The sequence below is a fragment of the Coregonus clupeaformis genome, unplaced genomic scaffold, assembly GCF_020615455.1.
Source record: "Coregonus clupeaformis isolate EN_2021a unplaced genomic scaffold, ASM2061545v1 scaf1202, whole genome shotgun sequence".
In the NCBI taxonomy this organism is placed as follows: domain Eukaryota; kingdom Metazoa; phylum Chordata; class Actinopteri; order Salmoniformes; family Salmonidae; genus Coregonus; species Coregonus clupeaformis.
The window spans coordinates 62,641-86,914 of record NW_025534656.1 but is presented as its reverse complement, the minus strand read 5'-3'; the positions used below and the strand labels follow the sequence as shown (position 1 = coordinate 86,914).

Genomic DNA, 24,274 nt, shown 5'->3' with positions numbered 1-24,274 from the left:
GTTTGAACTTGTTATCAGTATAAAAGACACCTGTCCACAACCTCAAACAGTCACACTCCAAACTCCACTATGGCCAAGACCAAAGAGCTGTCAAAGGACACCAGAAACAAAATTGTAGACCTGCACCAGGCTGGGAAGACTGAATCTGCAATAGGTAAGCAGCTTGGTTTGAAGAAATCAACTGTGGGAGCAATTATTAGGAAATGGAAGACATACAAGACCACTGATAATCTCCCTCGATCTGGGGCTCCACGCAAGATCTCACCCCGTGTGGTCAAAATGATCACAAGAACGGTGAGCAAAAATCCCAGAACCACACGGGGGGACCTAGTGAATGACCTGGCAGAGAGCTGGGACCAAAGTAACAAAGCCTACCATCAGTAACACACTACGCCGCCAGGGACTCAAATCCTGCAGTGCCAGACGTGTCCCCCTGCTTAAGCCAGTACATGTCCAGGCCCGTCTGAAGTTTGCTAGAGTGCATTTGGATGATCCAGAAGAGGATTGGGAGAATGTCATATGGTCAGATGAAACCAAAATATAACTTTTTGGTAAAAACTCAACTCGTCGTGTTTGGAGGACAAAGAATGCTGAGTTGCATCCAAAGAACACCATACCTACTGTGAAGCATGGGGGTGGAAACATCATGCTTTGGGGCTGTTTTTCTGCAAAGGGACCAGGACGACTGATCCGTGTAAAGCAGGGGTGTCAAACGTCCGGCCCGCGGGCCGGATCAGGCCCGCAAACGGGTTTAATCCGGCCCGCGAGATGATAAAAATAAATAAAAATAAAAATAATAATAATAATAATTTTGTAAAGTATTAAAATGCGCTGCAATTTTTCAATAAAATAAACTGCTGTTCCAATTGCGTCCACCGGAATGGCGCAATAGCAATTGTGTTAAGCAAGCAAACTGTTTATACCGGGGCAGAGCAAGTAGGTCAAGCACGTGCAGCCAATGAGCTACTTTGTTTTGCCCGCAATATTTATTACGGCTTCTACTTTTAACATTATGTGCTTTGGCACCCTCATTGCCCCAATATGTCTCTGTCAAAAAAGAGAAAAGTGGACGCAGAGTGCAGAGTGTTCCAAGAAAAATGGTCATCCTATTTATTCACGGAATTGAATGGGAAAGCTGTATGTTTGGTGTGTTCAGAGCATGTTACAGTGCTGAAAGAATATAACCTTCGTCGCCACTATGTGAGTCTTCATGCCGACAAATATGACAACTTTCAAGGACAGCGGAGATGAGAGAAGGTGAATGAACTGTTGGCGGGTCTGAAGAAACAGCAGTCTGTGTTTACTCACAGCCGAGACATCAGTGACGCTGCAGTGAAAGCTAGCTACCTCATTGCTAATGAAATCGCAGTGGCTTCAAAACCATTTAGTGAGGGTGAATTTGTAAAAGAAAAACATGCATGATGAAGGCAGCGGAGATTGTGTGCCCTGAAAAGCGGCAGGCTTTTGCAAATATCAGCCTGACAAGAAACACAGTTGCAGACAGGATTTCCGATCTTTCAGTGGATTTGGACAGCCAGTTGAAGCAAAAAGTAAAGTCATTTATTGCCTTTTCGTTTGCAATTGATGAAAGCACGGACATTACAGATGTTGCACAACTGGCTATTTTCATCCGCGGAGTTGATGACACATTGACCGTCACCGAGGAGTTCGTGGAGTTGGTGCCGATGACAGATACAACGACAGCAGCTGATATTTTTACCGCACTCGTCGGCGCGCTGGACAGGGTCGGAGTGGACTGGTCCCGCACTGTCAGCCTGGCTACAGATAGTGCGCCCTCAATGATCGGGAAAAAAGCAGGCGTTGTGACAAAGTTCAGAGAGAAAGTGCAATCTGCAAATGGAGGACGTGATTTTTTGACTTTTCACTGTATTTTGCACCAGGAGGCTTTGTGTTGCAAGTCATTAAAGATGGATAACGTCATGAAGGTGGTCATCCAAACTGTTAATTTCATCCGATCCAGAAGCCTGAATCACCGTCAGTTTGACAGCCTTCTCAGAGAGAAAGACCACATCTATGGCCTGCCATACCACACTGAGGTAAGATGGTTAAGCCGAGGTGCTGTGCTGAGGCGTTTCTTTGATTTACGAGAAGAAATTGAACAGTTCATGGAAGAAAAGGGCAAACCAGTGTTAGAATTTCATTCCGCAGAATGGATGCAGGACATTGCATTTATGGTGGATGTTACAGAGCACCTGAATAACTTGAACAAACAGCTGCAAGGGCGCAACAAAGTTGTCACGCAGTATTATGACAGCATACGTTCTTTCAAGTTGAAGCTGTCATTGTGGGAGACGCAACTTGCCGGTGGTGATGCAGCTCACTTCCCCTGTCTGAAAAATGTGTGCGCGACCCAACATGTGGCAGACATGAAGCGGTTCAAAGATAAAATAACGGGACTGTTACGGGAGTTTGAGCAACGCTTTCAGATTTATGTTTATATGTTTTTATGTTGATGTGCTATTGTTTTTAATTGATTTTATTTTATTTGTATATTTAACCTATTCTTGACTCTGTGGTTCTTGCACTTGTTTGGGGAACAGGATTTCATTATTTGTATCTACATTTCTGCCTGAGAAATAATAATAAATAATAATATGCCATTTAGCAGACGCTTTTATCCAAAGCGACTTACAGTCATGCGTGCATACATTTTTTTTTTTTTGTGTATGGGTGGTCCCGGGGATCGAACCCACTACCTTAGCGTTACAAGCGCCGTGCTCTACCAGCTGAGCTACAGAGGACCACAGAAATGACACCCTGATATAGTTCTGTGATCTGTGAAACAGTTCTGTTAATCACTGAGGCATTGTGTGTTTGTGTGTTCTTTTTCTTTAGAATTTTCAAATAAACTTGACGTGTTTATGATTAATAGTGATGTTGTGCTTGTACTATTTTGGACACACTGTCCTCAGGCTCCAGCTTTATGTTGTATGTTGATCGTATTAAAACAAAGAAAACAATCTGAAGTTGTTGTTTTTAAGTTATATATACCATGATTTTTCCGGTCCGGCCCACTTGGGAATAGATTTTCCTCCATGTGGCCCCTGAGCTAAAATGAGTTTGACACCCCTGGTGTAAAGGAAAGAATGAATGGGGCCATGTATCGTGAGATTTTGAGTGAAAACCTCCTTCCATCAGCAAGGGCATTGAAGATGAAACGTGGCTGGGTCTTTCAGCATGACAATGATCCCAAACACACCGCCCGGGCAACGAAGGAGTGGCTTCGTAAGAAGCATTTCAAGGTCCTGGAGTGGCCTAGCCAGTCTCCAGATCTCAACCCCATAGAAAATCTTTGGAGGGAGTTGAAAGTCCGTGTTGCCCAGCGACAGCCCCAAAACATCACTGCTCTAGAGGAGATCTGCATGGAGGAATGGGCCAAAATACCAGCAACAGTGTGTGAAAACCTTGTGAAGACTTACAGAAAACGTTTGCCCTGTGTCATTGCCAACAAAGGGTATATAACAAAGTATTGAGAAACTTTTGTTATTGACCAAATACTTATTTTCCACCATAATTTGCAAATAAATTCATTAAAAATCCTACAATGTGATTTTCTGGATTTCTTTTCCTCATTTTGTCTGTCATAGTTGACGTGTACCTATGATGAAAATTACAGGCCTCTCTCATCTTTTTAAGTGGGAGAACTTGCACAATTGGTGGCTGACTAAATACTTTTTACACCCACTGTATCTGGAGCATCAGCAATTGTGGGTTCGATTACAGGCTCAAAATGGCCAGAAACAAATAACTTTCTTCTGAAATTCGTCAGTCTATTCTTGTTCTGAGAAATGAAGGCTATTCCATGCGAGAAATTGCCAAGAAACTGAAGATATCGTACAACGCTGTGTACTACTCCCTTCATAGAACAGCGCAAACTAGCTCTAACCAGAATAGAAAGAGGAGTGGGAGGCCCCGGTGCACAACTGAGCAAGAGGACAAATACCTTAGAATGTCTAGCAGCTTCATTAAATAGTACCCGCAAAACACCTGTCTCAACGTCAACAGTGAAGAGGCGATTCCGGGATGCTGACCTTCTAGGCAGAGTTGCAAAGAAAAAGCCATATCTCAGACTGCCCATCTTAATCTTTTCTTTTTATTGGCCAGTCTGAGATATGTATTTTTCTTTGTGGAGTAGTACAAGGACATTTCTAAGTGACCCCAAACTTTTGAATGGTAGTGTATGTATCCGATCCGATTCGGATCCGAGGTGGACCAGATCCGACCCAAAACATGTCCGAGCTGAGAGAAAATTGGATCCAAATTGGGTCTGGTCTGTATCCAACCCAAATGGATCCAAAAGAAAACAAATGCTACTTTATTGCCTCGCAAACCAGCTAAATTGTTGTGACTTGTCTGGCAGTGACCTTTGTGTTTGTTTTGGTTGTATCTAAAATAATTGATTTGTGGTCTACAGCTTAGTATTTTCATAATGACATCCCTATTAGTAGATGGAGAACATTATGAGGTTTTCAGAATGTTTTCCTTATTTCTGTTGACCAAATATTTGAGTAGAAGGATTTATTTTAATGTGATGATCATCGCATGTCAGACTGAGAGCAGGGAATAGTAGTCCCCTTTTGTCTGTAACCTAATATTCTGTAGGCCTATTATGTTACTGAGCAACATTACAATCTAGCCTATTTAACTGTTTTGATCAACATTGATTTAACAATTGGGATTTGTGGGTCTAGGTTAGTATTCCTGCTATAAATGGATGTAGAATATTTAGAGGTTTTCAGAGGTCTGTTCATTTTGTTTCGGTTGACCGAAATGTTTGAGATTTTTTTTGTGGTGATTTTAGACAAAATAAAATATCCAAATAAAATAGCAAAATAGCATACTAAATAGGAGAAGCATAAACAAATAAATTAGATAGCCTAAATAAAGTAGTAAATTGAATAAATAAAACAATTACATTAAATAGCTCAGGTCTTGAAAATATGGCCAACCTTTTTCCCCTCTGTATAATGTGTATAGATGAGGATTTGCCTGTTGGTTTTTCCTCCCTGTCCTCCCTGGACTCCCTGGACTCCCTGTCCTCCCTGTCCTCCCTGTCCTACCTGTCCTCCCTGTCCTCCCTGGACTCCCTGGACTCCCTGTCCTCCCTGGACTCCCTGTCCTACCTGTCCTCCCTGGACTCCCTGGACTCCCTGTCCTCCCTGTCCTACCTGTCCTCCCTGGACTCCCTGTCCTCCCTGGACTCCCTGTCCTCCCTGTCCTCCCTGGACTCCCTGTCCTCCCTGTCCTACCTGTCCTACCTGGACTCCCTGGACTCCCTGTCCTCCCTGTACTCCCTGTCCTCCCTGTCCTCCCTGGACTCCCTGTCCTCCCTGTCCTACCTGTCCTACCTGTCCTCCCTGTCCTCCCTGGACTCCCTGGACTCCCTGTCCTCCCTGGACTACCCGTCCTCCCTGTCCTCCCTGGACTCCCTGTCCTCCCTGGACTCCCTGTCCTCCCTGGACTCCCTGTCCTCCCTGTCCTCCCTGGACTCATTCTGTTTCTTCTTCACATCAGCAAAGAACGACTCAATGTTTCAGAAACTCATTTTTAATGTGATGATCATCGCGCGCCAGACTCAGAGCAGCGAATAGTAGTTCACGTTTGTCTGTAACCTAATATTCTGTAGACTTTGTAGAGTAGGGGCTATCACTCTTTTCCACTGCGTCCTCCTCCTATTCCACAACAAGTAGCCTATTTTACCCCGCGTCACGTGCAGTGGCTCTTTCAATAAAGAGAATATGGGATTTTGTCACAAAATGATATTGACATAAATGATTTGGTTTGGTGAAAGGGGGACCCCCTGACAGTCATTTAAGAGAATACAATCAAAAATGTGTGAAATTTGCATTTGTTGTTTAGGAACTAAACTCTTCAAATATTATTTCAGAGCCGGTCGGTATTTCACATATTTTCACACAGATCCGAGGCCCATGGCCACCGAGCGGGATCCGACCCGGGATCCGAGGGTTAACTACAAAATGTGGGATCCCGGATCTCATGTAATCAGGTTCGGATAGATCCGTGAAGACCTCTACTTTGAAAGTGGTTTCACATAACAGTTAGTAACACAGTCAAATTCAAACACTTTCCACTTTTAAAAGTTCCCAATCAGAATTCAACAATGGATGTTAATCAGATATGATAGGGTAACATTACAAAATATGATAAAAGGGGAACAAACACATTAACACACTATCACATTAACACGCTAACACACTAACACATTAACACGCTAACACACTAACACGCTAACACGCTAATACATTAACACACTAACACACTAATACATTAACACACTATCACATTAACACGCTAACACACTAGTCTCTCTTCTTTCTCCCCTCTTCCTCAGACCTTCACCCTCTCCAACCCCTCCCCCCCTCTCTCTCTCTCGCTCATGCTCTCTCTCTCTCTCTCTCTCTCTCTCTCAGGGGCACATCAGTAAAGCCACTGAGGAGAAGATTCCCTATCTCTCTCTACTTTATCTTTCATTTCCTCTTCCTCTGGTCTAAGCCTCAGCATACACACACGGATAGGAAAGGTTTGTGTGTGTACAGTATGTGTGAGGTTTTCAAGAGGTTACTTCTCTCTGTGTATCCTGTTAAGAGAGATTAGGTAACTATGTTTGGATGTCACGCAGCAGTGCCACACAGCTCACCAGATGACTGGTAAACCCGCTCAGTACTTCCACCCACGGGTCTATTCCCGCCCAGTACTTACACACACACACTTCTCTGACCAGTGACATAACTGTTGATGTTGGATGAATGAAGACAGGTAGTGAAAGGAGGACAAAAAACAGATTAAGGATGAAAAGACAGGAAATGTTTATTTGAAGACAGACATGTTTAAAGAAGACATGAAAGAACAGACAGAGATATGGACATAGAGACAGACAGACATACAGACAGACAGACAGACGAGACAGAGAGATGGACAGAAAGACAAGAGACAGACATATTTGTAGGTCTAGACAACAACAGGGAATGTGTGACAATGTTTAAAATGAATAAACGTTAGGTGTGATTCATTGCCTTCAAGGGCCTAAGGCCATCTCTGTAGCTACACAGTATCAGGACAGTACCGTCATCCTCAAGGAAAGCTACACCTCATACAGTATCAGGACAGTACCGTCATCCTCAAGGAAAGCTACACCTCACACAGTATCAGGACAGTACCGTCATCCCCAAGGAAAGCTACACCTCATACAGTATCAGGACAGTACCGTCATCCTCAAGGAAAGCTCATACAGTATCAGGACAGTACCGTCATCCTCAAGGAAAGCTACACCTCATACAGTATCAGGACAGTACCGTCATCCTCAAGGAAAGCTACACCTCATACAGTATCAGGACAGTACCGTCATCCTCAAGGAAAGCTACACCTCATACAGTATCAGGACAGTACCGTCATCCTCAAGGAAAGCTACACCTCACACCGTATCAGGACAGTACCGTCATCCTCAAGGAAAGCTACACCTCACACAGTATCAGGACAGTACCGTCATCCTCAAGGAAAGCTACACCTCATACAGTATCAGGACAGTACCGTCATCCTCAAGGAAAGCTACACCTCATACAGTATCAGGACAGTACCGTCATCCTCAAGGAAAGCTACACCTCATACAGTATCAGGACAGTACCGTCATCCTCAAGGAAAGCTACACCTCACACAGTATCAGGACAGTACCGTCATCCTCAAGGAAAGCTACACCTCACACAGTATCAGGACAGTACCGTCATCCTCAAGGAAAGCTACACCTCATACAGTATCAGGACAGTACCTTCATCCTCAAGGAAAGCTACACCTCATACAGTATCAGGACAGTACCGTCATCCTCAAGGAAAGCTACACCTCACACAGTATCAGGACAGTACCGTCATCCTCAAGGAAAGCTACACCTCATACAGTATCAGGACAGTACCGTCATCCTCAAGGACACCTCATACAGTATCAGGACAGTACCGTCATCCTCAAGGAAAGCTCATACAGTATCAGGACAGTACCCTCATCCTCAAGGAAAGCTACACCTCATACAGTATCAGGACAGTACCGTCATCCTCAAGGAAAGCTACACCTCATACAGTATCAGGACAGTACCGTCATCCTCAAGGAAAGCTACACCTCATACAGTATCAGGACAGTACCGTCATCCTCAAGGAAAGCTACACCTCACACAGTATCAGGACAGTACCGTCATCCTCAAGGAAAGCTCCACCTCATACAGTATCAGGACAGTACCGTCATCCTCAAGGACACCTCACACAGTATCAGGACAGTACCGTCATCCCCAAGGAAAGCTCCACCTCACACAGTATCAGGACAGTACCGTCGTCCTCAAGGAATACAAAAGTATAAATGAACACGAGGCTGACCAGATATTGTAAGTGAGATTAATCTCAGAAAATACTCGATACTTTTCCAAAAGTGCAAATGTTGTTCTATAAGAAATAACATTTCTTTCGGAAATTGTGCTTATACACTGACTAGCCTGTGCAATCGCAAAACCAGTGTCTTATTTTCCGTTTGGTCCATTTGGAAAATAACCTTTATTACAGTTTCTGTATAGCCTAGTCTAATGTACATTATAAACCGGGTGGTTCGAGCCCTGAATGCTGATAGGCTGAAAGCCGTGATATATCAGACCGTATACCACAGGTATGACAAAAAACATATTTTTACTGCTCTAATTACGTTGGTAACCAGTTTATAATAGCAATAAGGCACCTCGGGGGTTTGTGATATATGGTCAATATACCACGATTAAGGGCTGTATCCATGCACTCTGCGTTGTGTCGTGCATAAGAACAGCCCTTATCCGTGGTATTTTGGCCATATACCACACCTCCTCGGGCCTTATTGCTTAAATATAATGCTACCTGAGCTGTGTTAGTTTAGTGTCATCGCCCAAAGGATATTCATAATGCCATATCCAACAGAGAGCATATTCAAAAATCACACAACTTTATAAAAAAACATGCTGCCTATAGAAATTAAGGCACAATAACAGCTCTGTGCTCTTTTCAGAAAAGGAAAATAAATCCATTTAAATTTAGCTCACCTGAACAATATATATAACATAATTAAACCTATAACTAAGTCAGAGACATTCAGTCTGGTCCGCAGCTCCAATTTGTAATTGGCCCAGTTTAGGAACAACCCCTATTGTTTCTTAAAGACTCCTGTCTAAAGCTAAATCAAGTACATAGTGGTCAGCTGTCACGGCCGGATTTAACCCCTTAAAACCCGGTTAAGAGAATCCTCTCTGGGAACCCTAGTGGGACTAAAAGACAGTCATATTTAACAGTACGCACACACTGTTTTTCATTGGACAGGCATTTAACAACGAAACACCCACCAGCATAAGTCTCAAGCTTACACCACAAGCTACAGACACGAACGAGCACACACACACTCTCTCTCTCCCTCAGTCGTCCTGCCCTCCCCAGTCGATCTCAGGGTCATCATCGAGTCGCAGGATAAGGTAGGAGAGTAGCTGGAAGAGGTTCTGCCAGAGCAGAACGGCCACGTAAAAGTAAATGTCGCTTACGTCGATCTGGCAATTGTCCCCGGCGAAGCTCATGTCACACACACAGTGGTACTTGTTGATGAGGTTTCGGCAGTAGCCCCCGTTCAGGCAGGGGTTGGACTTGCACTCATCGACCTCCTGCTCACAGCTACAGAGTACAGAGACAGAGAGACAAAGACACAGAGACGGACAGAGACGGACAGAGACAGAGACAGAGAGACAGAGAGAGACACAGAGACAGAGACAGAGAGAGACAGACAGAGACAGAGAGGGTCAGAAAAACAGACAACATCATGTGGTCTGTGTGTAATGTATGTGGTCTGTGTGTATGTTTTACAAAGTTCACCTATATTCTGGGTATATTTTCTTACTTTCTCTCCCCTCCCATCTACCCCTTCCTCCTTTCTCTTACCGGTGCCCTGTGAAGCCGGGTAGACAGTCACAGGACAGGTCTCTCTCGGTGCAGTTCCCTGCGTTGAAGCAGGTGTAGTTTCTGGTTTCATCTCCACAGACGGACACTGGCAGCTTGGGCCGACTGAGGAGAAAACCCAACCACATACAGGACAAACCATCACACAGGCACACTTCTCTAAAGGGAGTGAGTGTGTGTGTGTGTGTGTGTGTGTGTGAGAGAGATGGGGATAAGAACGGGTATCGTGGTTGAGGGGCGGGTGTCGTGGTTGAGGGGCGGGCATCGTGGTTGAGGGACGGGCGTCGCCCAGGAGTGACAATGTGGGGCCGGGGTTTACCGTCTACTAATACCTGTGTGTGAACTAGGGGGAGTGGGACGTACTGTCTGTCACCCCACTGGGAGACTAAGGGGTTTAGGGGACGATCAGGATAATGAGATTTAGACCCCCAACTGCTCTAAACTACAGGACATTAAACCACTACTGTAGGAATTTAAAACATCATGGACTCAGTCCTGCTCTATGGGACTTACAACATCCGGTATGGAGGCTGGTTGATATGGCAACGAAGACTAGCAAATAATAAAAACAACTTACACCTTCCTGTTGACTACTATGTACCATGGAATTTCCTCAATACGATCACTAGAGAGAGAGAGAGAGAGAGAGAGAGAGAGAGAGAGAGAGAGAGAGAGAGAGAGAGAGAGAGAGAGAGAGAGAGAGAGAGAGAGAGAGAGAGAGAGAGAGAGAGAGAGAGAGAGAGAGAGAGAGAGAGAGAGAGAGAGAGAGAGAGAGAGAGAGAGAGAGAGAGAGAGAGAGAGTTGAAAGTGCGTGTGAGAGAGAGTGTGTTTATACAAGATAAATGAATGGAGGAATTCCCTCGATGATGCTCCGAGACGAATGAAAGATGAGAGGCAGTAGCACTGAACCACCAGGGAACTGATTACACAGTACACTATGGCAACACACTAGAGTCATAGCTATATGACGTTTAGTACAACAGACATGCAACAAGTCAAACACGCAGTTGGTGCATGGTTTCAGTGCCTCATACACATCTGAACATTTAGAAGATCTCCTTTTCCTTACTGTGTTGTAAGGGAGTCCCGCTGGAGTACTGTCCTGCATTGAGATGCTTTGATTTAGCTTTTATCTCATTGAAATGTACAAGTTGCAGAATCCATGTTTTCAAAACATGAAATATTGTTTCAACTGCTAGTTATTAAAGTCTATTTGTAGACTTCATACTTAATATTTTTCAAACTGTGTTTAAACTCAAAGGGACTTTAACTTTGGAATAAAAGCTTTACAGACAAAAATAACATAAAAGCAATTATCAATTTGGTGAAACATTTTCAGGATGAGGTGATGGTGATGTTTATTGCTTTGTATAAAAATAAATATGACATTTCATTCCCTTCCTGACCCCACTCATGTGACTCACTTGCAGTAAGGTCCGGTGTAGTTCTCAGCACACAGACAAGCGTACTTGTCCACTCCATGTAGACACGTCCCTCCATGAGCACATAGATGGTTCTCACACACATCCACTTCCTCCTCACAGTTCATCCCGGTGTAGCCAAACTCACAGGAACACTCGTATGCCAGCCCCTGAACGCTGCAGTTGCCATGGATACAGGGGTTGGAGGCGCAGGTGTCTGTGTTGAGCTCACAGCGGCGTCCGGTCCAGCCCTCCTCACAGCTACAGTTGAACAGGTTCCAGAGGTCCTGGCAGCTGCCCCCGTTCACACATGGGCTAGGCTGGCACACCGGGCCTCCACTGCACCCGCCCCTGGGCGGGCTGGGGGACGTTCGCAGGAACTGCTCCTCCTGAGTCCGGGGCAGGTTGACCTCTGAGGGGCTATAGTAAGGCAGCGCGATGCCCCCTACCTCCACGGTGCCCAGGCACCCCACTAGGCTCCAGCCAGCCTCGGGCCCCAGCCCCCCCAGCAGGATGTCCACCTCCTCCCTGAGGAAGTCCAGGTTGCCCCCTTCGCTGCTGGAGGTCCCTGCCTCCTCCGCCTCCTCATCCAGCACCAGGGTCCAGCGGGAGGCCTCTGCCCAGGGGGTGACCATGAAGAGGTGGACGCTGTGCCACTCCCCGTCGCTGACCCCCCTCCGACTGCTCAGGGACACTGTGGAGGAGCCCTCCCCCACACCGCTCTGGAGCTCAAGGAAGAGAAGGCCATCCTGCACAGACACCGTCACAAACTCTGGCCCACGCTCGGCGTGCAAGATGGCGGCGTGGCGTTTACGGGTACGCATGCTGAGGGAGATACTGGCTAGGCTGCGTTGGATACGGCCGTTACTGCGGTAAGACAGCACACTGCTGTCGTCAAGGAAAGTGGCGTTGGAAAAGCCTGGGAAAGAGAAGGGATGTAAATATGTGGTCATTTAAAAAAGGCTTTAATCTTCAACCATGTGATGGAATACAGACCATAGAATACAAGTAGTGATAAAGAATAAATATTAACAAATAAACAGAAAATCAACCACAACAGGATTGATATGATGAAGGTACGTGTGCTGGGTATACACAACAATACTGTATAGTCCGCTTGTGAAGTGACGGTGTTGTTTCTGTCCTTATTCCAGGACAGCTAATCACAGGGGTGACAGGGCAGACAGACAGCCATGTAAATCATCACTAATCCAACCACAGGTTAATCTGGTCTAATCCCAGTCCCACCTCACGGACGGGCGGCCGGGTGGGCTGACGGGCGGACTGACGGGCGACAGATTTAATGCAGAATGACTTACACTCGTATCCCTGGCTGAGGATGTGGCACTCTGCCTGTGCGGGGCAAGGGGACAGCTCACACCACTTGACCTCCTCACAGCGCCGCCCTGCAGTGCTGGGGGGGCAGGTGCAGGTGAAGTCGTCCCACATGGAGTAGCACATCCCCCCGTTCTGACACGGGTTCCTCTGGGAGAAGAACAACAAATACGGTTGATTATTATTTTATTATAAATAAAGCAGAGACGGACATTCAGGTCATCTTGTATTATTCATAAATGCTAATGTCTGACTTACTTGGTGAGTAAGAGAGCACAATATCAGTTATATTAATATAGCTAGTAGTTTACTGCACACTTAGCATTGAGAAGGCATGAATAGAGAAAACATCTCTGTTGTCCCACTATACACAATTCATACACTGAGTTTACAAAACATTCTTCCCATGACATAGACTGACCAGGTGAATCCCGGTGAAAGCTATGATCCCTTATTGATGTCAATAAGGGGCGGCAGGTAGCTTAGTGGTTAAGAGCGTTGTGCCAGTAATCGAAAGGTCGCTGGTTCTAATCCCCGAGCCGACTAGGTGAAAAATCTGTCGATGTGCCTTTGAGCAAGGCGCTCAACCCTAATTGCTTAACCCTAATTACAGTGTAGATGAAGGGCAGGAGACAGGTTAAAAAATGATTTTTAAGCCTTGAGACAATTGATAAATGGATTGTGTATGTGTGCCATTCAGAGGGTGAATGGGCAAGACAAAAAATGTAAGTGCCATTGAATGGGGTATGATAGTAGGTGCCAGGTGCACCGGTTTGTGTGAAGAACCAAGAACTGGGGGGTGCAACTCAATATTAGGAAGGCGTTCTTAATGTTTGGTCAGTGTAGTATCACACATAGGGATTTGGGATGGTGATAGAGATGGAGGACACCAAGCCAAAGGCCTATGTTCTTAAACAGAGTCAAATAATCTAACACTAACCCTGACTCTAACTAACTCTGACTCTGACCCTAACCCTGACCCTAACTCTGACCCTAACCCTGACCCTAACCCCGACCCTAACCCCGACCCTAACCCCGACCCTAATCTAAACAGTTGGCAGTATTCTTATCGGTCCTTATTCTCTACTGTTCTTCTTTGTCCTGTTAATCAACTTCTCTACTTGACCTTAAGTACATCACAGCACTCCTGTTTAACAGCCTTACCATTAAACACCATTTAATTTCATTGTGTGGGATTGGTGACGTTCATGCCTTTCTAAGGCAATGATGAGGAGTGAGATAATGAATACTGAGAAAGGATGAGCAGGGGCAAGACTGGGGCAAGACAGGAGCAAGACAGGTGCAACACTGGGGCAACACTGGGGCAACACAGGAGCAAGACAGGGGCAAGACTGGTAAAGCATGGCTGGGATAGGCAAGGGTGGCACAGGGCAGTGTGCAGAGCAGGCAAAGACAGGGCAGGACTGGGTATGGCATGGGCAAAGGACAGGGTGGGACAGATAAAAGAGAGGGGACAGAGTAGGTCAGATTAAACACAGGGGACAGAGTTGGACAGATGAAAGACAGGGGACAGAGTAGGACAGATGAAAGACAGGGGACAGAGTTGGACAGATGAAAGACAGGGGACAGAGTTGGACAGATGAAAGACAGGGGACAGAGTTGGACAGATGAAAGACAGGGGACAGAGTAGGACAGATGAAAGACATGGGACAGGGTAAGACAGATGAAAGACAGGGGACAGAGTAGGACAGATGAAAGACAGGGGACAGGGTAAGACAGATGAAAGACAGGGGACAGAGTAGGACAGATGAAAGACAGGGGACAGAGTAGGACAGATAAAAAACAGGGGACAGAGTAGGACAGATAAAAGACAGGGGACAGATAAAAGACAGGGGACAGATAAAAGACAGGGGACAGATGAAAGACAGGGGACAGATGAAAGACAGGGGACAGAGTAGGACAGATGAAAGACAGGGGACAGAGTAGGACAGATGAAAGACAGGGGACAGAGTAGGACAGATTAAAGACAGGGGACAGGGGACAGATGAAAGACAGGGGACAGATGAAAGACAGGGGACAGGGGACAGATGAAAGACAGGGGACAGAGTAGGACAGACGAAAGACAGGGGACAGAGTTGGACAGATTAAAGACTGGGGACAGATGAAAGACAGGGGACAGAGTAGGACAGATGAAAGACAGGGGACAGAGTAGGACAGATGAAAGACAGGGGACAGAGTAGGACAGATGAAAGACAGGGGACAGATGAAAGACAGGGGACAGAGTAGGACAGACGAAAGACAGGGGACAGATGAAAGACAGGGGACAGATGAAAGACAGGGGACAGGGGACAGATGAAAGACAGGGGACAGAGTAGGACAGACGAAAGACAGGGGACAGATGAAAGACAGGGGACAGATGAAAGACAGGGGACAGAGTAGGACAGATGAAAGACAGGGGACAGAGTTGGACAGATGAAAGACAGGGGACAGATGAAAGACAGGGGACAGAGTAGGACAGATGAAAGACAGGGGACAGAGTAGGACAGATGAAAGACAGGGGACAGATGAAAGACAGGGGACAGGGGACAGATGAAAGACAGGGGACAGAGTAGGACAGACGAAAGACAGGGGACAGATGAAAGACAGGGGACAGATGAAAGACAGGGGACAGAGTAGGACAGATGAAAGACAGAGGACAGGGTAAGACAGATGAGACAGGGGACAGAGTAGGACAGATGAAAGATAGGGGACACATGAAAGACAGGGAACAGGGTAAGACAGATGAAAGACAGGGGACAGGGGACAGATGAAAGACAGGGGACAGATGAAAGACAGGGGACAGATGAAAGACAGGGGACAGAGTAGGACAGATGATAGACAGGGGACAGAGTAGGACAGATGAAAGACAGGGGACAGGGTAGGACAGATGAAAGACAGGGGACAGGGTAAGACAGATGAAAGACAGGGGACAGGGTAAGACAGGGGACAGAGTAGGACAGATGAAAGACAGGGGACAGAGTAGGACAGATAAAAGACAGGGGACAGAGTAGGACAGATGAAAGACAGGGGACAGAGTAGGACAGATGAAAGACAGGGGACAGAGTAGGACAGATGAAAGACAGGGGACAGAGTAGGACAGATGAAAGACAGGGGACAGAGTAGGACAGATGAAAGACAGGGGACAGAGTAGGACAGATGAAAGACATGGGACAGAGTAAGACAGATGAAAGACATGGGACAGAGTAAGACAGATGAAAGACAGGGGACAGAGTTTTGACAGGGAGGGGCAGGTGTAGAGTGTATTAAGGACTGCTCAGTCCACTCACACTACAGGAGTCGTCCCCAGTGCAGCCCGCCGTGACGTTAGCCATGAGCTCCAGAGGATATGACGTCACCGGGGTGTCCAGCCTGAAGAACTGCAGTCTCTCTCCGTTGATCCTCAGGTCCTGGATACAGCCTTTAAAGTAGCCCCCGAACGCTGCTGATGCCTTCTGCTCCACCAGACCCCCAACATACACCACATCCCCCATCTGACTGTCCACCGTCCTGACCTCCACCGAGCCTTGCTTCTGGTTGGCCACGTACAGGACCATAAGCTCACGGTCAACCACCACGCTCACAAAGTGGATGTCTCCGTCGTTGACCGCACTCTCACTGGTCAAGGTCTCAAAGTTATGGAGCTGAACTCTAACCCGTCCCTCGTCCAGCCACAGGCGCAGGTATTGGCTGGTGCTATTGACGAGCACCAATAAGAGGCCAGCATGGCGCCGTGTGCGCAGGAAGAGGGAGACGGTGATGTCACTTCCTGGGTAGTCTGTGATGGTGAAGACGGCATAGCTCTGAGAGTCCTCATTGCCGAAACGGGCCGTCACGTACTCTACAGAGAGAGACAGGGTTAGGGTTATGATTGTGTTATTATAAACAGGGTTTTGATGATTGTGTTAATATAAACAGGGTTATGATGATTGTGTTAATATAAACAGGGTTATGATGATTGTGTTAATATAAACAGGGTTATGATGATTGTGTTATTATAAACAGGGTTATGATGATTGTGTTATTATAAACAGGGTTATGATGATTGTGTTAATATAAACAGGGTTATGATGATTGTGTTATTATAAACAGGGTTATGATGATTGTGTTAATATAAACAGGGTTATGATGATTGTGTTATTATAAACAGGGTTATGATGATTGTGTTATTATAAACAGGGTTATGATGATTGTGTTATTATAAACAGGGTTATGATGATTGTGTTAATATAAACAGGGTTATGATGATTGTGTTATTATAAACAGGGTTATGATGATTGTGTTATTATAAACAGGGTTATGATGATTGTGTTATTATAAACAGGGTTATGATGATTGTGTTATTATAAACAGGGTTATGATGATTGTGTTATTATAAACAGGGTTATGATGATTGTGTTATTATAAACAGGGTTATGATGATTGTGTTATTATAAACAGGGTTATGATGATTGTGTTATTTTAACATATTGAGGTGGAGTGTGGAGGGTGTGAATAAAAATGATGTATTTGTTTTGTGTGACAAAAAGGCTAGATATAACTTGTAGTGGTATGACTTTCTCTACTGTCCAAGAAGACTATGTTAGTGTGTGGTAAGCAGCCAGTAGCCCATATGCTCCCATGTTGCAACATCAGCACTTTCCTCTGGCTGGCTGGCTGGCTGACTGGCTGGTTGGTTGGTTGGCTGACTGGCTGGTTGGTTGGCTGACTGGCTGGTTGGTTGGTTGGCTGACTGGCTGGCTGGTTGGTTGGCTGACTGGCTGGTTGGTTGGTTGGCTGACTGGCTGGCTAGCTGGCTGGCTGGCTGGCTGACTGGCTGGCTGGCTGGCTGACTGGCTGGCTGACTGACTGGCTGACTGGCTGGCTGGCTGGCTGGCTGACTGGCTGACTGGCTGGCTGGCTGGCTGGCTGGCTGGCTGGCTGACTGGCTGGCTGACTGGCTGACTGGCTGGCTGGCTGGCTGACTGGCTGACTGGCTGGCTGGCTGGCTGGCTGACTGGCTGACTGGCTGGCTGGCTGGCTGACTGGCTGACTGGCTGGTTGGTTGGTTGGCTGACTGGCTGGCTAGCTGGTTGGTTGACTGGCTGGCTAGCTGGTTGGTTGGTTGGTTGGTTGGCTGACTGGCTAGCTGGTTGGTTGGTCATCGTGGGGCAGACTGGGCCAGATGACACACACTGATACAGATACATGAAGCCCAGAGGACACTCATCTAAGGCTGTGTTTACACAGGCAGACCAATTCGGATCTTTTGCCCAATTATTAAAACCAATTAGTGAAAAGAAGATCAGAATTGGCCTGCCTGTGTAAACGCAGCCAAATGCACTCACATGCAAAGACACACGTACACATATGCACACACACACCTGTGCATGCAAGCACTCACGCACGCACACACAGAATGGCATGTTTGTGATCTGTAGGCATTTGAGAAGAAAGGGCTTGAATTTTCCATACACAGCCAGGGCCGGCCCTAGTCTTTTGGGGGCCCTAAGCGAGATTTGGTTTTCATGTTAATTCCCTGCAATTCTGCACATTTTACAATGAGTATAGAAAATATAGCAAATATAAAGACATCTTTCTGCAATTCTACACATTTACCATCGGGTGGAGAGAACATTTTGCCATTTTAAAGCTAATTTCCTGCAATTCTTCACATTTTGCTATTAGGTGAAGAGAAGATTATGCAGTTTCAAAGCTAATTTCATTCAATTCCACATATTTGCCATTGGGCAGGGAGAACATTTTTGCAGCTTTAAAGTACATTTCCTACAAGTCCACATATATTCTGCCATTCTAAACATTTTATCATGATTTATGCCATGTTCATACGATATCTGGGTGAGAGTGACTAACAAAATTAAATGGGGGCCCCCCTGAAGGTTAGGGCCCCCTGGGCATGTGCCCTGCGTGCACGGTCGGTAATTCGGCCATGATTACTACAAGGTTTAGATAGCTGGCTAGACTAACTTGCCTAGTAATTTACAGATGATTGTTTTTAGCTGACATGGGCTAATGGAGTGACTTTAAGTGACTGACATAACAGGAAAACTGCTGATTGCACCTTGTGTATTCTACTATCCTAAGTCTCAACAGTACATTTTTGGTGAGGGGCCCTAAGCGACCGCTTATGTAGCTTATGCCCGTCACTGCAGCCAGGTTAGCTGTAGTTCAAATCTAGATCTAGATGTGTGTAGCGTTTGTGTTTCTGTGTGTCTTTCCTTAGGTACTGTCAGATTATTACTAATCTGCTTTGATGGCAACTGGCTAATAATATCTCTCTCAGAAAACAAAGAGCTGAAATGACTTGCCTCGGTCTAATGTATACTCTGTACTGTCATTTGTGTGACTCTATGATTGCAAATCAATGTATGTTTGTATTGTGTAAGTATTGTAAGTCCTTACAAGGCATCCTTACATGGCACTGCATTACCTCATCGTTTCCAACACAGATTTCCTCCCTCCCTCCTTTAATCCATTTATCCTTTCAGGGAGCTGATCTCTGAATGTGACTTCTGACTGCTCTGCTCTGCTCTACTCTGTTCTACAGTCTCTCTGTTATGTAGGCCTACATAGGGCTGTGGCGTTCACGAAATTTCATCAGCCGTGAATTGTCAAGCAAATAACTGTCGGTCTCACAGTAATTTACCGTTAATTAACATAAACACATTTAGCATCTCCTGGCTTCCACGCATAGCCTACAAGCCACTGATGCAGACCTTTGGAACATCTACATTTTAAAAGGTCTAATAAATCCATGTAATATAGCCTACACCATCACAATAAATCCATGATTTATTTTAGACAGGTCTAAAGAAACATGATATGAAGAAAATGTAGTCTATTTCAGAAGAACAGAATAGCATATTCTGAGTTGTCCTTATGTTAGGTCCTGATCTGGCTATGCCAAATGGCTGTGGGATACACTAGTTCATTTAGCAGACAAGATTTGCTTAGAATTCCAATATATAATGGCATTATTTTATAGTATGAAGAATACAATTGAACAAAGCTGAATAAAATAGAGAGGATATTTTCTCCAAACGATTTGAGGGAGTGCACACATGCGGCTATTCTTTGTTGAGCGGTTAACAAAGAAATAGGTACTCCTATATTCTTAATTTTGAGTTATTAATGTAACTTTAGTTGTTCTACAAACATTGGGCTATATGTTTAGATTTTTTATACATTGTAAGGCTGCATGATGCGACTCTAATGATAATTTGAAAAAGGTCGCTTGAAAGGCATGAGCTCTGCTTTGTTCTTTTGCGCAGGCTGTACACACTTCATCAGTCTCTCATTCACAATTCGACAAGCACTTGATAATGCCTCAAATTTCACGGCGGCATCCCCTTTGTGTGACCGTAATGCACCCCAAAAAAATCCATGCCTTTTACGGCCAGTGGCAGTTGTGCCTTTCTCCCTGAGTGCTGCGTGCTCCAAAGCACCCCTCACTCACATGGCTCTCCATCACGTGATCAAGTCTTTCTCACAGGCTACAAGTGAAGACAGACACATCGGGGACGCAACTGCGTGCGTCCTTATCCAATTCCGAGGTGCATATTGAAGATATTGGAAGAACTGTCCACATTTACTTTTCGTCAGCTAACAAGATGAGTAGGCCTAACGAACAGCAAAAGCACTAGCCTATGTCAATCCCCCATAGTACAAAAGTTGACCTATTCTATTCTGTGTGAGAAATAAATATTCCAAACATAGTCTGGGACAGTTGTGGGACGAGATAGATCCCAAATTAATACAACCACTAGCATCCAAAAACATTTTTTACACAATGTGGCTGACGCAACAGATCAGAACGTTTAGCTTAAAATTTGGATTAAACTATTAGCTTATTTCTTCACATTATAAGCGCAGCAATGTGCACGCGGCAGTAGGCTATAAGCCGAATGTTCCATTAGCGGGAAAACACCATTATCAAAAGTGACTGCAAAGTAATGCTTTTATTATAAAGGTGCATTTTTATGGTGAAAATTATCTTCCCCAAACATAAAGATCACGCGCTGCTTATGTATGCCAGTTAGGCTCTACACCCGTTGTAAAGCAGATTAATGTGCTTAATTTTAAGAAGTTATTTGGCCACATTAGTTGTGATACAAACCTTATCAAAACATATAGGCCTATGGGCTAGGCTACATGAGGTGTGCGACTATGATTCGAAAAAGTAGCCAAAAAAAGGCATTGTCTCTTGCCTTACGCTGGGCATCATTTACAAGTGATAATATATAATTCACAAGTGATAGGCTAATATTGTCACCCATCAGACTATTCTTGATTTAATCTTGTCTTTACATATACTAAATAGTATATGTGTGAAATTTGTTTTGATTTAGAATGGACCATTATCATGCACCTGTCTCGAAACAGGTTCAGGGGGAAAATTACTTGTCATCGATGCACTTAAATAGCGAATGGAGGACGCTTTTCCCCTGGTTCCTTTTCATGCCAGCCAGGTAGGCTATACTCCTGTTGTAAAGATAAGCAATGTGCTTAATATTAGGAAAGTTGAGAAATAAATAAAGTAGGCCTAGCCTATAGAAAGCTGATGGGATCCAATTGCATAGCCTATAGTAATGTTGCGCAACATGAGCTCATATGGGCTCTCATGAAGTGTTTGATTAGATTTTCAATGACATTTGCATTGATGTCAGAGTGATTAGCGGGAGAATAGAGTGCTGAGTACCAGGCAGTTAGCAAGTTTGGTAGGCTACTAATGACCATCAGCAGCATCAGAGCTTGGAGAAGCCTAATTACCATGACTAAACGGTCACGTGGAATTTGACTGCCTTCATGACTCGTGACCGCCGGTGTGGTGGTAATACGGTCACCGCAACAGCCCTAGGCCTACTAAGGATGTTCTATTCAATACATTTGAGCATGGGTATGTAGGTATGTATGGTTCTGGTGAAGGCCATTGATGAAGGCCACTGATGAAGGCCTAAACGTCAAGCTTTTAATAGTTGCTTAAATGAAATAATATGTTTTAAATGGTGAGCGAGCGCTGCACCTTTTTCCTTTTAAATTATGATAAATTTTTCTGTTTGCACCTCGACTCACGTTGGTTGAGTGCCCTACACTTCTTCCCATACAGTGGGGAAAAAAGTATTTAGTCAGCCACCAATTGTGCAAGTTCTCCCACTTAAAAAGATGAGAGAGGCCTGTAATTTTCATCATAGGTACACGTCAACTATGACAGACAAATTGAGATTTTTTTTTCCAGAAAATCACATTGTAGGATTTTTAATGAATTTATTTGCAAATTATGGTGGAAAATAAGTATTTGGTCACCTACAAACAAGCAAGATTTCTGGCTCTCACAGACCTGTAACTTCTTCTTTAAGAGGCTCCTCTGTCCTCCACTCGTTACCTGTATTAATGGCACCTGTTTGAACTTGTTATCAGTATAAAAGACACCTGTCCACAACCTCAAACAGTCACACTCCAAACTCCACTATGGCCAAGACCAAAGAGCTGTCAAAGGACACCAGAAACAAAATTGTAGACCTGCACCAGGCTGGGAAGACTGAATCTGCAATACGTAAGCAGCTTGGTTTGAAGAAATCAACTGTAGGAGCAATTATTAGGAAATGGAAGACATACAAGACCACTGATAATCTCCCTCGATCTGGGGCTCCACGCAAGCATTTCAAGGTCCTGGAGTGGCCTAGCCAGTCTCCAGATCTCAACCCCATAGAAAATCTTTGGAGGGAGTTGAAAGTCCGTGTTGCCCAGCGATAGCCCCAAAACATCACTGCTCTAGAGGAGATCTACATGGAGGAATGGGCCAAAATACCAGCAACAGTGTGTGAAAACCTTGTGAAGACTTACAGAAAACGTTTGACCTGTGTCATTGCCAACAAAGGGTATATAACAAAGTATTGAGAAACTTTTGTTATTGACCAAATACTTATTTTCCACCATAATTTGCAAATAAATTCATTAAAAATCCTACAATGTGATTTTCTGGATTTTTTTTTCTCATTTTGTCTGTCATAGTTGACGTGTACCTATGATGAAAATAACAGGCCTCTCTCATATTTCTAAGTAGGAGAACTTGCACAATTGGTGGCTGACTAAATACTTTTTTCCCCCACTGTATGTATCTATGTACATAGATCCCATACCTTTTCCTCAGCACCCCTATCCATTCTTACCGTCAGCACAGTCGTGACCTTCGTATGGCCGGGGGCACCGGCACTGGTAGCTCTGCCACAGGTTGATGCACTGTCCTCTGTTCTGACAGGGGTTGTCCTGGCATCTGTCCCTGTGGCTGCAGCCTGCAGTCACGTTCACTGCCGAGTCGCTCAGCCACTCCTCCGGAACCAACAGCTGGGAGTCCACAAACACGTCCCGCAGACAGCCAATGAAGGCCGGGACCGGGACCAGGGCCCCGCCTGCCTCCACCACCCCGCCGATGAAAGTGTTCTGGAGGGGAGACTCTGGAGAGTTCACCCCAGCCAGGGTGCCTTCGACCCGGGCTTCCCTCTCACAGTCCTGCTCCTGACAGACCCCACCATCCAGGAGCCTGAGGCTGAGCAGGCCGTCCCCCAGCACGGCCTTCACAGAGTGCCACTCCCCATCAGTCACGTTAAGGGGGAGCTCCAGGGTCTGCCTAAGCTGCAGGGCCTCTCCCTCGACCCCACCCCCAGCCGAGGCCTCCCTCCTGAGGCTGAGTGTCAGCTGGCCCCCCAGCAGCTCCAGACCCAGGACCAGCCCTCCACTGCCCCGCTGGAAGAGCACGGCCTTGGGCAGCACTGTCCGGAAGCTCAGGGTGATGTTGCATGAGGCCTCCGCGGCCACCAGTGGGCTCTGCAACAGCAAGTAGCCGCTCCGCTCGAAGGAGAAGACTGTGGGGGTCTGGCAGAGAGGCCCGGTGTGGCCCGGGGGGCAGAGGCAGGAGTAGCCATGATGCCCGTCACTCAGGAAGGGAGAGCAGGAGCCCTGGTTTAGACACTCGTGGCCCTCACAGCCCACCATAGCCTCACTGCAGTTCTGTCCCCCGTACAGGAACTCATCTTGGTTCTGCGGAAAGCAGTGGCACACATAGCCCCCCACAAGGCTCTCACACTGACCCCCGTTCTCACAAGGGCTGGGGTCGCACTCGTCCACTACCTCCTCACAAAGGGTACCTGGAAGAGAAGGGACACTGGGGGATGACGTGGGTCAATCATACTACGATTGGTAGAACTTAGTCTGTGGAGGAAATTAAATTACGTTATTAACTTTTTCTCTAACAGCTGGTACCAGACATGAAATATTCACTCTTCACCTTTCCTGCTATTCTAGTACAGAAAATATACTTCTCCTCACCTTTAAATTGAACACTAGTCACTTTAATAATGCCACTTTAGTAATGTTTACATATCTTGCATTACTCATCTCATATGTATATACTGTATTCTATACTATCGTAATAATGTTTACATATAATATGCCATTTAGCAGACGCTTTTATCCAAAGCGATTTACAGTCATGTGTGCATATATTTTTACATATGGGTGGTCCCGGAGATCGAACCCACTACC

General features: G+C 45.5%; 1 protein-coding gene across 1 annotated transcript in view; it reads right to left on the bottom strand.

Moving 5' to 3' along the window:
• The window catches only part of crb1 (crumbs cell polarity complex component 1), a 49,130-nt gene that overhangs the window by 5,599 nt on the left and 19,257 nt on the right, over positions 1-24,274 (bottom strand). The window contains exons 6-12 of the mRNA XM_041840533.2: positions 22,903-23,877; positions 16,024-16,574; positions 12,721-12,886; positions 11,405-12,320; positions 10,558-10,605; positions 9,963-10,085; positions 9,572-9,698 (exon numbers count right to left, since the gene is read on the bottom strand). Of these exons, the coding sequence (XP_041696467.1) occupies positions 9,572-9,698; positions 9,963-10,085; positions 10,558-10,605; positions 11,405-12,320; positions 12,721-12,886; positions 16,024-16,574; positions 22,903-23,877 (2,906 nt within the window). The remainder of the gene's footprint in view (positions 1-9,571; positions 9,699-9,962; positions 10,086-10,557; positions 10,606-11,404; positions 12,321-12,720; positions 12,887-16,023; positions 16,575-22,902; positions 23,878-24,274) is intronic.